General features: G+C 46.0%; 1 protein-coding gene across 1 annotated transcript in view; it reads right to left on the bottom strand.

Moving 5' to 3' along the window:
• The window catches only part of LOC129699874 (ALK tyrosine kinase receptor-like), a 265,553-nt gene that overhangs the window by 61,287 nt on the left and 188,338 nt on the right, over positions 1-15,928 (bottom strand). Inside the window, exons 8-11 of the mRNA XM_055640014.1 lie at positions 10,980-11,162; positions 7,894-7,992; positions 5,490-5,642; positions 2,687-2,977 (exon numbers count right to left, since the gene is read on the bottom strand). Of these exons, the coding sequence (XP_055495989.1) occupies positions 2,687-2,977; positions 5,490-5,642; positions 7,894-7,992; positions 10,980-11,162 (726 nt within the window). The remainder of the gene's footprint in view (positions 1-2,686; positions 2,978-5,489; positions 5,643-7,893; positions 7,993-10,979; positions 11,163-15,928) is intronic.

Here is a 15,928-nt window from a genome sequence, read left to right as displayed (position 1 = left end):
TTCCATGCTGTATGTTTAAACTATACCAAACTAGTGCAAGAAGTGGTCCGTAGTGTTCTGTTACAATGGTTGGATCAGGGGTTTAGTTTAGTTTAGAGATACAGCATGGAACAACAACACTGAACCTCGTACTGTCACACCTTGATCGGAAAAATACTTATGCTAGGATCCTCTTCATAGACTTCAGCTCTGCGTTTAACACAATCATTCCGCAGCAGCTGGTGGAGAAGTTGGAGCTATTGGGGGTTGATGCTGGCACATGTAACTGGGTCCTGAACTTTCTATCACAACGGCAGCAGACAGTCAGGGTGGGCAGTAGGACATCAAAAACCATAGCCGTGAGCACTGGCTCACCCCAAGGCTGTGTCCTAAGCCCCCTGCTGTTTAGTCTGCTTATACACAACTGTACTGCTAGACTCAATAACAACTTCATCAACAAGTTCGCTGATGACACAACAGTGGTGGGTCTCATCAGTGACAATGATGAGTCGGCGTACAGGATGGAGGTGGAGCTGCTCACAGGATGGTGCAAATCCCACAACCTCATTCTCAACGTGGGAAAAATTAAGGAGATGGTGGTTGATTTCAGGAGGGCGGGAAAACAACACCATACACCTCTGCACATCGATGGAGCTGATGTGGAAAGGGTCAGCAGCGTGAGGTTCCTAGGACTCCACCTGTCAGATGACCTGATGTCCACGACCAACACCACAGCACTGGTCAAGAGAGCCCAGCAGCGACTACACCCTCTCCGAAGACTACGTAAAGCAGGTCTCCCCACTACACATCTACGAACTTTTTATAGGGGGACAATTGAGAGCACATTAACCAACGGCATCACTTCCTGGTTCGGGAGCTGCAAGGCATACGAACGGCACCAACTTGACAGGATTGTGAAGACCGCCAGCAGGATTATTGGTGCTCCACTCCCTTTCTTGCTGGACATATACAGGAAGAGATGTATCAACAGAGCCATCTCCATCATCAAAGACCCCTACCACCCATCGCATCACATATTCTACATCCTGCCATCTGGGAAGAGGTACAGGAGCATTAGCTGCAAAACCAGCAGGATGCTCCTCAGCTTCTTCCCGCAGGCTATAAGACTGATAAACGGACTTAGCCCCCTGCCAAAGTATCGCGCACCAACCATCAACCTGGACACACTGCAGCAGCTGTCGATTGGAACGCCTGTTGATGTTTAGTAGAGAGTAGAGTGTTTAATTTGTTCATGATATATGTATTTTTATTTCTATTTATTTGTTGTTATTTGTACTGCACACTGAATGGACACTGGTTGAGCAACGTTTTTTTGTTTCCTCTGGGTATGTGAGTACTCAGGAAATGACAATAAAGATATACTGATACTGATACTGAAACCGGCCCATCAGCCCACCGAGTCCATGCCGACCATCGATTACCCGTTCACACTAGTTGTATGCAATCACATTTTCACATCCACTCCTGATACACTAAGGGGTATTTACATAGGCCAATTAACATAAAGACCCATAAATCTTTGGGATGTGGGAGGAACCTGGAGCACCCGTAGGAATCCCACTTAAAGAGGTTAGACACAAAATGCTGGAGTAACTCAGCGGGTCAGCATCTTTGGAGAAAAGGAATAGGTGAAGTTTTGATTCAAGACCTTAATTCAGACTGGGCTCAATCTGAAGAAGGTTCTCGAGCCGAAACGTCGTCCTTTTCCCTTTCTCCAGAGACACGCTGAGTTACTCCAGCATTTTGTGTCTATCTTCGGTTTAAACCAGCATCTGCAGTTGCTTCCTACCACATAAAGAGGTATAGTTTAGTTAGTAACAGAAAAAAACATTAGGTTTGCAAGAACTGGATAGAGAGCATGTTTTAGGAAGGAACTGCAGATGCTGGTTTAAACCAAAGATAGACGGGTCGAGACCCTGTAGGTTGAGACCAGGAACCCTTCAGGGTCCCGACCCAAAAACATCACCCATTCCTTCTATCCAGAGATGCTGCCTGTCCTGCTGAGTTACTCCAGCATTTTGTGTCTATCTTCGGTATAGAGAGAAGTCAGCTTGAGTGAAGCTCAACAGACTTCGTATTGGAGTTGGGCGTTTCAATGCCAGCATGTGGAGATGGGGACTCCGCCAGAGCCCAGCCTGTGAATGTGGAGCAAAACAACAGACAGCCAACCATGTCATCTCAGGGTGCCAGCTCTACCACCCACCAAATGGAGCTCAGGGACTGGCAGACATTGTCGCAGAGACAACAACCTGGCTGCTCAACACCTGGCTTGAGATCTAACTATTCCTTTTGGTTTATGTTTCATTCGTAAGAAGAAGAAGAAGAAGCTTCCCCAGTGTATCAGTGAAGGATCTAATCCAGATGTTGAGATTATCTCCCCAGGTGCCAATAGTGCTCCAGAAATACATCTGATGCCACTGCATTGTCACCACGTTCCCTCAAAATAGGCTATTCGGATTCAAACTGGGACCTATATTTAGGATTGATTTGGAGTCGCTGAATGTAGTGGATAAGGAAAAGGGATCCTTCTGTATTTCAACACCAACTAGTTTAGTTCAGTTTAGAGATACAGCATGGAAACAGATCCTTCGGTCCAACAAGTCCTTGCCAACCATCGATCACCCACACACTAGTTCTATCTTTTGCATCCTACACACTAGGGGGTAATTTGCAGGAGTCAATTAACCTACAAACCTGCAAGTCTTTGGGATGTGGGTGGAAATCGGAGCACACGGGGAACCGACATGGTCCCAGGGAGAACATACAAACTCTGTACAGACAGCACTTGTAATCAGGATCGAACCCGGGTCTCTGGCGTTCAGAGGCAGCAATTGTACCACTGCGTTGTGCAGCCCTATGTTCCAAAGATTGTACTCACCGATCATGATTCCCGAGAAGGCCAGGAGCAAGGCTGCCACCACGATAGACAACACCACCGATAGCACGAGGGAAAACGGCAGGTGGCCATCCGGGGCAACTGACCGAGAGGAAAGAGTCAGAGAAAACAGTTGTCAAAGTGAGAAATCATTTCACTTGTAATTTTGTTCATTTTCATCCCCAATTTATGTTCGAACTCTGCTTTGGCCTCCTTCTATCACCAGTGAATGGCATGAGTTATTCACTACCATCTCAAATATTTCTCAGCCAGATAGACACAGTGCTGGAGTCCTATATTCTTATATATCCTCAGTCTGAAGAAGGGTCCCAACCCGAAACATCACCCATCCTTTTTCCCCAGAGATGCTGCCTGACCCACTCCAGCACTTTGTGTCTATCAACCAGCATCTGCAGTTCCTTGTTAGATAGATAGATAGATAGATAGATAGATAGATAGATAGATAGATAGATAGATAGATAGATAGATAGATAGATAGATAGATAGATAGATATATAGATAGATAGATAGATCCTTTCGGTCTGAACAAAATTATGTTGTCTGCAGTCATACACAGAATCAATAATAACAAAACATACAATAAACACAAATTAAACATCCACCACAGTGAGTTCACCAAGCACATCCTCACTGTGATGGAGGCAAAGTCTTAGTCTCCGTCTCTTCCCTCCTTGTTCTCCCTCTGCGCTGAGGCGATTGATCCAGGCCGAAGATGCCGCTCTCCAGTCCAGTGGACCTCCGTGGTGATGTCACCACCGCCGAAAGCCGGAACGCCGTCTCCTCTCCGAGACAGCCCGCCACAGCATCAGCTCCGGGCAGCCGCCTCAGCTCCGGGTCCCGCAGTCTCCGCTCCGGGCCGCTGCCCCAGCTCCGGGCCGCTGCCCCAGCTCCGGGTCCCGCAGTCTTCGCTCCGGGTCCCACAGTCTCCGCTCCAGGTCCCGCAGTCTCCGCTCCGGGTCCCGCAGTCTCCGCTCCGGGTCCCGCAGTCTCCGCTCCGGGCCGCCGCCCCAGCTCCGGGTCCCGCAGTCGCCGCTCCAGGTCCCGCAGTCTCCGCTCCAGGGGCCGCTGCCCCAGCTCCGGGTCCCGCAGTCTCAGCTCCGAGCCCCGCTGCATCAGCTCCAGGCCGCCGCCGAAAGCCAGAACGCCGCACCAGCAAGTCGGGCCACCGCTGCCTTAGCCCCGAAGACGGCCAGCCTCTCGTTGGTGAGTCCTGGCTGGCTCTGCCTCCGGAGCCTCGGGGTCGGTCGCAGGTTGGAGGCCGCCAGCTCCGCCATTAGGCCTCAGCGCAGACGGAGGCAGAGAAGGGGGATACGACACAAAAAAGTCGCATTCCCCCGAAGGAAGAGGCAGAGAACATGTTTCACCCCCTCTAACACAACCCAACAAACTAAAACTTAACCAAAACAAGACAAAAAAAACAACAGAACAGAAAAAAGTAAAGACAGACGGACTGCAGGCGAGCCGCAGCTGTTAACAGTGCCGCCACTTCCGGAACTGTACACAATATATTTGGAGTGGTCTTAGCAGGGCAGTATATATTTGTGATAAAGGTAGACAAAAATGCTGGAGAAATTTAGCGGGTGCAGCAGCATCTATGGAGCGAGGGAAATAGGCAACGTTTCGGGCCGAAACCCTTCTTCAGATAAGCCTGAAACGTTGCCTATTTCCCTCGCTCCATAGATGCTGCTGCACCGGCTTAGTTTCTCCAGCATTTTTGTCTACCTTCGATTTTCCATCATCTGCAGTTCCTTCTTAAACAAATATATTTGTGATAAGATGTCTTTATTGCCGTCAAATTATCTTGTAAAAGGACCACATTTCTAATTGTGTTGTTAATTTTCATTGATTTGATTTCATTCACTGCCGTCACTCTGAACAGAAACTGCTTTCATTCTCTCAACATTTAAAAAATACTCCACATTCCTAGTTTTCTTCAACCAAAATAGATAACCACTCAATTTTCCATGATATATTCTGTCAGCCATTTCCTTCACTTTGCCTGCCACTTTTACGTTGCTGCATCTTCCTCACAGCCCACTCTGCCATTCAGCTTTATATCACGAGCAAATGTAGATATATTACACTTGGTTCCCCCCCGATACAGATTGTGGACAGTTGGGGCCCCAGCACTGATCACCTTGACACCCCCTCTAATCATAGCTTCCAACTTGGAAATGACTTGTTTATTTCTACTCTTTGTCATCTGTCCACAGACCCATCAATTACGCAGGCCAATATATTAACCTTGTATTTCTAATTCTGCTGGATAACCCCACGTGGCATGGAATTGTAAACCTTCTGAAAGTCTAAGCACATCACATCTATTGGTTCCCCCTCATCTATCCTTCTGGTTACAATCTAAACAATCTCCAATAAGATCTTATTTTTATTTCAGATTTCCAGTAACCCACAGCATGAAGCTTTTGTCTGCACCAGCGTTCAAAGGTATGCCTCAGAATAAGAGTTAACATTTGAATAATACATCTCTTCCAGAAAATCAATTCATCTGCATTAGGCTCTGCTGCCATTAAATATATGTTACTTAAAATAAATTCAATGGGGGTTCAAAAAATAAATCAAAACTGATACTCACAAATGCAGGTAACACTGTCTGAAGCCAGAATCTTTCCTGGTTCACAAAGGCAAACAAGCTCTTCTTTGAGATGGTCAAATATACAGTCATTATGTTCACAGTGACTGCAATTTAAATGCAGCATAATTTCAACCTCCCCGTGGCTTTCTGTTACTGTGAGGAGAGAAAGAAACATGCACATAATAGAAACAAAGTGCGCGGGTGAAAGATGGAAACAAAGAGACGGAGACGGCGCAGGTTAGCGAGCTGCGACAGAAAGGAATAGAAGACAAAAAAGACCGAACGAGGCAGAGACCTAGAGAGGTAACAAGAGGCAAACAAAGAGAAGACAATAACAGGAATAGATCAGGTAGACACACAGAAACTTTTGTCTGGAGTAGAGGAATCAAGAATCGAGGACATAGGTTTAAGGTGATTGGGAAAAGATTTAATGGGAACCTGAGGGGTAACTTTTTTACAGAAAAGATGGTGGGCGTTGGAACAAGCTGCCTGACGAGGTACTTGAGGCAGGTACTATCGCAATGTTTAAGAACCTTTTAGACAGGTACATGGATAGGGTAGGCTTTGAGGGATATGGGTCAAATGCAGGCAGGTGGGACTAGTGCAGATGGGGCATGTTGGTAGGACTGGGCAGGTTGGGCTGAAGGGCCTGTTTTCATGCTGCATGACTCTAATAAGCAGATTGAGACAAAGACAGTCTGCACTGAAAATAAATAACATGAGCTTAATAGGATTTTTACCACAGAGAAAATATCTAAATGAAACTGGAGCAGATTTTGGTTTTCACCATCTGGACGGCAATCTAGTGAAGCAAATGGTTTGCTCAATAGAGAGTTCATTTGAGTTCCATTCTATTTATTTATTATGACACATTTTTAGTTTTGTGTGAGTGAAACTCATTGCACCTGGCGCATCTGATTATGACCTTGGAATTTCAGCTTAATTTCCTTTGGAATGGGTGAATGGAAGAGTTAAAACGGAACCGAGCAAAATCTCTCATCCGTTGTGCCTTGCAACTGGTTACATAAATTAATCTGTTCTAGGAGCTGAATTAGGCCATTCGGTCAATCAAGTCTACTCCACCATTTAATCGTGGCTGATCTATCTTTCCCTCTCAACCCCGTTCTCCTGCCTTCACCGCATAACCCCAGACACCCTTACTAATCAAAAATCTGTCAATTTCAGCCTTAAAATACCCAATGACTTGGCCTCCATAAACTTCTGTAGCAATAAATTCCATAGATTCAGCACCCTCTGACTAGTCAAGTCAAGTCACATTTATTTATATAGCACATTTAAAAAACAACTCTCGTTGGCCAAAGTGCTTTACATTTGTTATAAGAATAGTATAAACAAACAAAACTACATACATATATACATATAGCCCTCGCTCAGTGGACGTCAGGAAAGGCTTGGGAGTATAAATAAGTTTTTAGTCTCGACTTAAAGGAGTCGATGGAGGGGGCAGTTCTGATGGGAAGGGGGATGCTGTTCCACAGTCTAGGAGCTGCAACCGCAAAGGCGCGGTCGCCCCTAAGCTTATGCCTAGACCGCGGGATATTCAGCAGCCCCAAGTCGGCCGATCTGAGGGACCTGGAGGTGGAGTGGTGGGTGAGAAGACTTTTAATGTAGGAGGGGGCAAGCCCATTGAGGGCTTTGTAGACATAGAGGAGGGTCTTGAAATGTATAGGGAACCGCACAGGGAGCCAGTGGAGAGAGGCCAGGATCGGGGTGATGTGGTCCCTTTTTCGGGTGCCCGTCAGGAGTCTCGCTGCGGCGTTTTGGACGAATTGCAGGCGGGATAGGGAAGATTGGCTGATGCCAGTGTAAAGAGAGTTGCAGTAATCTAGGCGGGAGGAGATAAATGTGTGGATGATCTTTTCGAGGTCATCAAAGTGGAGGATTTTTTTTTATTTTAGCTATCGTCCGAAGCTGAAAGAAGGTAGCTTTTACCACGGCATTGACTTGTTTGTCAAATTTCAGTGCTGAGTCAAATATCACGCCAAGGTTTTTGACGTGAGGTTTGAGTTGTGGGTAAGGCTTCCAAGGCTGCCTGCTATCATTTTGATTGAGTCCGAGGGGCTGAGAAGGATGAACTCAGACTTACTCTCATTTAGTTGACTAAAGAAATTCCTCCTTATTTCCTTTCTAAAGGTACGTCCTTTTATTCTAAGGCTATGGCCTCTGGTCCTAGGCTATCCCAGTAGTGGAAACATTTGCTCCATATCCACTCAATCCAGGCCTTTCATTGTTTGGTAAATTTCAATGAGGTGCCCACTCATCCTTCTAAACTCCAGCGAGTACATGCCCAGTGCCTTCAAATGCTCATCAAATGTTAACCCAATAATTATTTGGTTAATAACATTGCTTCTTATAAAGCAGCTTGTCCAGAGTTTTCACATACCTGCCAGTGCTGGCGTGTACATTTCACCAAGTGGACTAATGTAAGAAACACCACAGCCACCATCTTTCTCCGGATTATTACTCACAGTTGCATTTCCCCCTGTCATTAACAAAACATAATTCAGTACCATTCATCATTCTATAATGGTGTCAAAGAAATATCGAGTTACACAGCACTGAAATTCTTAAAACATATCTACTTAAATCTGTCAGACTTAAGAAATAAGATATTGAAACATAGAACAGTATCCACAGGAACGGGCCCAGCAGCCCACAATGTTAACGCCAAACATAATGCCAAGTTATTATTAAGTAACTGTTAAGTGAGGGCAGCACAGTGGCACAACTGGCAGAGCTTCTGCCTCACAGCACCAGTGACCCGGGTTCGATCCCGACCTCGGGTGCTGTCTGTGCCGCGTTTGCACGTGACCCACTGTGATCATGTGGATTTCCTCTGGATGCTCCAGGTTCCTCCCTCGTCCTTCAGTCTGAAATTGTACACTGGCATTCATGGCAAGAGGATGTGAGTACGAAAGTCACAGTGAATTTCTACAGTTATATAGGACCTTGATGAGCCCACATCTGAAAACACACCAGCCTGTCTCCTGTATTGATCTGTCTGCCAGGTGAGAAAAATAAGCAATGACCACATCAACACCACCACTTCTTTGGAAGGCTTAGGAAGTTGGGCATGTCCCCAACAACTCTCACCAACTTCTACAGACACTCCGTAGGAAGCATTTTATCAGGATGCATCACAGCATGGTTTGGGATCAGCTCCATCCAAGATTGCAAGAAATGGATAGTTGCAGAGAGTTGTGAATGCAGCCCAGACCATCACACAAACCAACCTAGCTTCTATTGACTCTATTTGCACCTCACGCTGCCTTGGCGAGGTCATCAGCATTATCAAGGACTAGACTCACCCTGGTCACTCCCTCTTCTCCCCTCACCCGTCAGGCAAGAAACATAGAAGTTTGAAAATGCTCACCTCCAGATTCAGGGACAGTTTTTTCCCGGCTGTTATCAGGCAACTTGGGTGGGAAATTTCAATGATCCACCCTGTTTCGACTAATGCAATCAACCCGACGTGCGCAAACAAGTCGATCAAATAGATCAAGTTTACAACTTTAGGCTGTGCACGCCATACGCAAGAAGAAGAAGCTCATGGAACAGAACCATCCTCTCACCAGCTAAAGTGTGATCCTGACCTCCCATATACCTCATTGGAGATAGACACAAAATGCTGGAGTAGCTCAGCGGGTCATGCAGCATCTGAAGAGAGAAGGAATTGGCGACGTTTCGGGCGAGACCCTTCTTCAGACTGATGTCTGGGGAGGGGGCGGGACAAAGATAGAGTGTAGGCGGAGACAGTAAGACTAGTGGGAGAACTGGGAAGGGGATGGAGAGAGAAAACAAGGGTTATCTGGTTAGAGAAGTCAATGTTCATACCGCTGGGGTGTAAACTACCCAAGCAAAATATGAGGTGCTGTTCCTCCAATTTGCACTGGGCATCACTCAGACAATGTAGGAGGCCCAGGACAGAAAGGTCAGATTGGGAATGGGAGGGGGAGTTGAAGTGCTGGGCAACCGGGAGGTCAGCTTGGTTAACACGGACTGAGCGGAGGTGTTCAGCGAAACGATTGGCGAGCCTGTGCTTGGTCTCGCCGATATAGAGAAGTTGACACCTGGAACAGCGGATACCGTAGATGAGGTTGGAGGAGGTGCAAGTGAACCTCAGCCTCACCTGGAGAGACTGTTTGGATCCTTGGATGGGATTCAAGGGGGGAGGTAAAGGAACAGGTGTTGCATCTCCTGCAGTTGCAAGGGAGGGGGTGGTTTGGGTGGGAAGGGACGAGTTGGCCAGGGATAGACGTAGGGAACGGTCTCTGCGGAATGCAGAAGGGGTGGAGATGGGAAGATGTGGCCAGTGGTGGGATCCCGTTGGAGGTGGCGAAAATGTTGGAGGATTATATGCTGTATGCGACGGCTGGAAGGTGACACTCTTACATACCTCATTGGAGACCTTGGAACTATCTCTAATCAGACTTTATTGGACTTTATCTTGCACTAAATGTTATGCCCTTTATTCTGTATCTATACACTTTGAACAGCTTGATCTAATCATGTGTAGTCTTTTCTTTGGCATGAGGGTCAACAAGCTACAAAAGCAACAAAAATATATCACTGTATCTACACATCTCAATAATAAACTAAACAAAAAAATGTTATGAAACCAACCTGTATTCTATAGAGTTTAGAAGAAAGAGATATCACCTCATTGCAACATAAGAATTCATAGAAAGTTGTTATGGGCAGAATGTTGACCAAGGCTAAAATATCTAAGACCTTAAGGTCACAATTTTGGTATGAGGGGTAGATCATTTCAGTCTGGGAAGAGGAGAAAATTCTTCACTCAATATTTTCTACTTCATAGGCCTACGCAAGCTTCGACTTTAACTGCATACAAGGCCAGAGATCAATTATTTGCTAGATAGACGTAAGCAGGTAGGATGGGGTAGTCTATAACCAGAGGACACAGCCTCAGAATAAAAGGACATACCTTCAGCATGGAGGTGAAGAGGTATTTTTTTTTAGCCAGAGAGTGGTGAATCTGTGGATTTCTTGCCACCGACAACTGTGGAGGCCAAGTCACAGGGTTTAACTTTGGTCCTACTTCAGGCAATATCTGTCATGGCCAAGTGTTGAGTTTGGTCCTGGACCAAGGCGTTTATGTCAGTTCAGAGTTTACTATAGAGATACAGCATGGAAACAGGCCCTTTGGCTCACCGAGTCCACGCCGACCAGTGATCACCCCAAACACCAGCTCCATACTACGCACTATGGACAATATATCATTTATAGAAGACAATTAACCTCCAAACCTGGACGTCTTTGGAGTGTGGGAGGAAACTGGAGCACCTGGAGAAAACCCATGTAGTCACAGGGAGAACGTGCAAACTCCGTACACACAGCACAAGTAGTCAGGATTGAACCTGAGTCTCCAGGGCTGTAAGGCAGCAACTCTACCACTGTGTCACCATGCTGCCCAGCGTTGGGTTCCACGTGTTTCGAGCTGTCACTTGCCTATGTAGCCTCCACCACCTCCTCCTGCAGTACAAGCTCCTCCCCCGCCTCCAAAGCCTCCATTTATTATCCAGCCCCACTTCTTGATGGCCTGTGGGCAGGACTGCCCACCTTCACCTCCTTCCGTCAGGGACTTGCCCGACCACTTGAGGATGGTCACATCACTCCAACCTCCGCCGCCTCCTGCAAAAACAGAAGAGGAGATATAACGTTAGGAAAACTAATGGCATCCAAATGCCACTTACACGACTTGTTCACGATTCCGATCCACAGCTAGCACTATTCCTTGTGTAGGAAGGAACTGCAGATGCTTAAATCAGTTTAAATCAAAGGTAGAATCAAAATGCTGGAGTAACTCAGGGAAACAAGCAGCAGCTCTGAAAATGAAGGAATGGGTGACGTTTCGGGTCGAGATTCTTATTCCATATCAGTCTGAAAAGGAGAAATTCTGAAGAAGGGTTCCGACCTGAAACATCACCTATTCCTTGATTCCATAGATGCTGCCTGACCGGCTGAGTTACTCCAGCATTTTGTGTCTACTATTCCATGTCAATTAAGTCATACAGTCATAAAAGCTTGGAAACAGACCCTTCGGCCCAACTTGTCCAAGCCAACCAAGTTGCTCTATCTACGCTAGTCGCACCTGCCCAAGTTTCAATGCAATACTTTATTGTCACATGTGACTAGGCACAGTGAAATTCTTTGCTTGCATACACAATGTATACAAATAGTAGCCGAGAAACGCTGAGAAAGTTTCAAATCACGCCGGATTATTTCATTCTATCCCCCTCCCCCCCACAGCGGTTCCCCCACACCGGGTCCCCATTGTCCTTTGTTCTCCCTCCCTCCCTCCCTCATGGCGGTTCCCCTACGCTCTCATCGACCGCAAGTCGACCCGCGAGGTATCGCCGCCGCTGCGAGGCTTTACCACCGTCCAGGATTCACCGCTGCCGCCAAGGCCCCACCGTTGGTGATATCCCTCTAACTCATTCCTATCCATGTACCTGTCCAAGTGCATTTTAAATTTTGTTACAGTACCTGGCTCAATCACCTCTTCTGGCAGCTCATTCCATACACCCACCACCCTCTCCGAGTGAAAAAGTGCCTTCTAATTGTCCATAAAACCATAAGTTTAAGGAGCAGAATTAGGCCATTCAGTCCATAGGCAATAGGGTCTATTCTGCCACTCAATTATATGGCTGAGCTATTTTTCCCTCTCAACTCCATTCTCCTGCCTTCTCCCCATCACATTTTATGCCCTTACTAATCAAAAATCTGTCAATCTCCACTTTAAAAATACCCAATGACTTGGCCTCTACAGCCGTCTGTGGCAATGAATTGAACAGATTCATCGACCTCTGGCTAAACAAATTCCTCCACATCTCCTTTCTAAAGGTACTTTCTTTTATTCTGAGGCTGTGCCCTCTGGTGCTAGACTGTCCCACTAGTCGAAACATTCTCACCACATCCACCCTGTCAAGGCCTTTCATTAATCGGTAGGTTTCAATGAGGTCCCCCCCCTCTTCCTTCTAAAGCGCAGTAAGTACATGGCCCGAGGCATCAATTGCTCACCAGTCCAGCATTCGTAACCTGGGGAGGAGCTGTCAATACAAACAATAAGAATGAAAAACCCATCTTCTGACTAATTTATACAGGATATCACTAGGCGCAACAATAGACATATCTGGGTACTCTCGGGATTTGAACCACAGTCTCGGCCAATTTATAAAGAACAACGGGGCTCCAGGGGAATTCCAGGTGAATTCTATTAGTATCACAGGCAGAATGCCGGCAAGTCATTGTGTGGTGTCGGTACAGTGCTTAAAACCCATCACACAGCGCAAGTAATGCAAGTACTAAAGAAAAGCGCAATGCAAATGTTAGTTGTTGGTGTTTAGCAGGAGCCTGTGATGTGGTAATGTGATGTGATGTGATGTGAACCTGGTATTACAATTATTCAGATCCGATCCTGAAAACCACCCTTTTGGACGCAAACCAAGTCAAGAGTCAAGAGCGTTTTATTGTCATATGTCCCAAAATGGAACGATGAAATCCTTACATGCGATAGCACAACTGATAAGTAGATATAGTACACCTATTTGGAGGTCATAGTGTTTAATAGCCTGATGGTCGTATGGAAGAAGCTGCTGTTGAGGTGTCGACTGTGTTCATTTCTTTTTTATCCTCCCCCCTTTCCACTTCCCCTGTCACCTTCCACCTTGATCCATCCCTCTAGTTTTACATTTCACCCCTCCTCCTCTGACACCCTTTTGTCTCCTTTTCACCTCAAGCCTTTATCGTTTACAACATCCCTCCCTCCCCCTTACCTCTTCGGTAGGCCCAGCAGCGGCCTCTGCAAATCAAAACATCCTCCCTCCTGGAGACCCGACCCCCTTTCGTCGGGTCCAGTTGTCGTTGGGGCCGCATCCACGGGAAGAAGCTCTGGTGCCGACTCACCTGCCAGAGCTGGCTTTGTCTGCTGCCCGCTGCTGCTGCTGCCCCGATGCCTCGTTTTTGCCAGCTTTGCGGACGGCGGCACCGGGAGCCCGCGGATCCTTTTTCGGGGCTCCTGCAATCAGCCCGTCTAAAGAATTGTCCCGACCTGAAAAGTCACCCGCCCAGTGACTTGCGATGGCTTTGCGAGCGCACACCGGGGGCCTCCAAGACCAAGACCCGGTGTGCCCCCGCGGGACAATCGATCGCCAGCCGGGGGCTTTGACTTTGACTCTGACATCGGGGGGGGGGAGAGTGCAGTGGAGAGATGTAACCCTCTTGCTGAGTTTGTCTCCAGCATCTTTTTCGCTTTTTCTTTATTACAATCAGAAAGAATTCCCGACCTGAAACGTCACCCGCCCAGTGCTTCCCCAGATGCTGTAACCCGCTGAGTTCCTCCAGCATCTTGCGTTTTTCGCAAGATTCCAGTATCTGCAGATCATTGTATCTCCCAGGTTGTGTTCAGTAATCTTTATCACATATTTGTTTTGCTTGACACCCTCTGAAGTAATAGTTGGGAGATAGGTAGTACCATTGTTGCTGCGGCCCACTTGCATGGTGTATCTGTCCTCTTTGGTTCATTTTCTTTGGTAAAACCAGCACGCTGCCCAGTGGTATGAATGTTGGATTCTCTCATTTTAAGTAACAAAATATCACTCCCCTCCCCTCCCCCCTTGTCCCGCTTTTCTCCACCCTAGTCATTTAACCACTTCCACAGATCACCCCAATGTAGCCCTCTAGAGATCACACTTTCCCTAGACAACAATGAGTTTACCAGGGCACCTTCCTGCCTGAATGTAGAAACAAAGAACTGCAGTTGATGCTGGATTATACCAAAGATGCAAATTTTAGTTGTAGGTGTTTAGCAGGAGCCTGTGATGTGAAAGGTTCAGGGTCTGTGAACCTGGTATTACAATTATTCAGATCCGATCCTGAAAACCACCCTTTTGGACGCAAACCAAACCAAGTTGAGAAGGAGTTTCTTCCCAGAGGCCATTCAGACTGTAAATGCCTATCTCACCAGGGACTAACTCTACTGAACGTTTTTCCTTCCATTATTTATTATGTAAAAGAATATGTGTGTTATGATTGTGTTTATAGTTTGTTTGGTTGTTTGTCTTTTGCACAAAAGTCTGCGAGCATTGCCACTTTCATTTCACTGCACATCTCGTATGTGTATGTGACAAATAAACTTGACTTGACTTGAAGATAGACAGTGCTGGAGTAACTCAGCAGATCAGGCAGCATCTCTGGAGAAAAAGGATAGGTGATGTTTTGAGTCTTGACCCTTCGTCAGACCTGGCCTGAAACGTCACCTATCCATGTTCTCCGGAGATGCTGCCTGACCCGCTGAGTTACTCCAGCACTTTACAACTATCTTTGATATAAACCAGCATCTGCCATTATTTGTTTCTACAAGACAATGCAGGGCCTCCTTTCAACACATTATCTGACCTCTATCTTGCAATAATCACTACATGGAAGATCACTGGTAGAAATTAAGATAACTAATACTCTTAATAAATTTGTTACAATAATGTGAATGTACAATTGAACCAATAAATTGTTTAGTATTTCAAATTTCACTTGGTTTCTGACATTTGCTGAAATGAATAGGCATTGCATAATCAATTTAATGGCTGATTGATCAAGATGAAGCTATTAATGCCCTAACTACGTGGTGCATTCAAGCTCATGATTGAACACCCTTCAGAATGGACAAAGCAGAGCTTTTTACTAACTATATCATGTGAAGCATTTTGCTGCAAGTTATCTTAAGAGCCACATTCATAATGGAACACACTTCAGCAGAAAAACCGAGTGACTATGGTGGGATGTTCAGAGTGGTATCAAAAAATATTAGGCTGAGGCAGTTCAAGTGGCAGTGTCATAAAGAGAACCCTGAATGTAAATTGAATGAATATGAGCCGGATAACAACAGGAAATGTCTTACAGTAAGTGTCAAAGTTGTCACCGGATTTTCAACAAGGTGAAATCAGGATTGCATAAGTGGTATTTACAGGCCTGTCACTGACGCTGATATGACAGGAAGCACTTTGAGGCAAAGGGCTAAGAATATAATGCAAAAATATGTGTAATGCTGCATTTAGATTAAATCCAATTTTAACAATAGCACGTCAGATAAATATGCTGTCTTTGAAATGTTAACACACAGCCATGTTTTGTACTAACATCTAGTCAGGTTCTCTGGAAATATCATGCAATGTTGGCCGAAATCAGTTTTTAATGGCATTCAAAGGTAGGCATAAGGAACTGCAGATAGTGATTTACAAAACATGACCCAAAGTGCTGGAGTAACTCGGCTGGTCAAACAACATTTCTGGAGAACATGACTAGGTGATAGAACATGCATAGTTTTGGAAAAAAAAGATACAAAGTGCTGGAGTAATTCAGCGGGTCTGGCTACATGGTCATTTTTCGAGAACCGGCACCTG

This window comes from Leucoraja erinacea, chromosome 8 (genome assembly GCF_028641065.1).
Source record: "Leucoraja erinacea ecotype New England chromosome 8, Leri_hhj_1, whole genome shotgun sequence".
Classification (NCBI taxonomy): domain Eukaryota; kingdom Metazoa; phylum Chordata; class Chondrichthyes; order Rajiformes; family Rajidae; genus Leucoraja; species Leucoraja erinaceus.
Note: the sequence above shows the minus strand (reverse complement) of the source record. Positions and strands in the feature narration are given on the sequence as shown.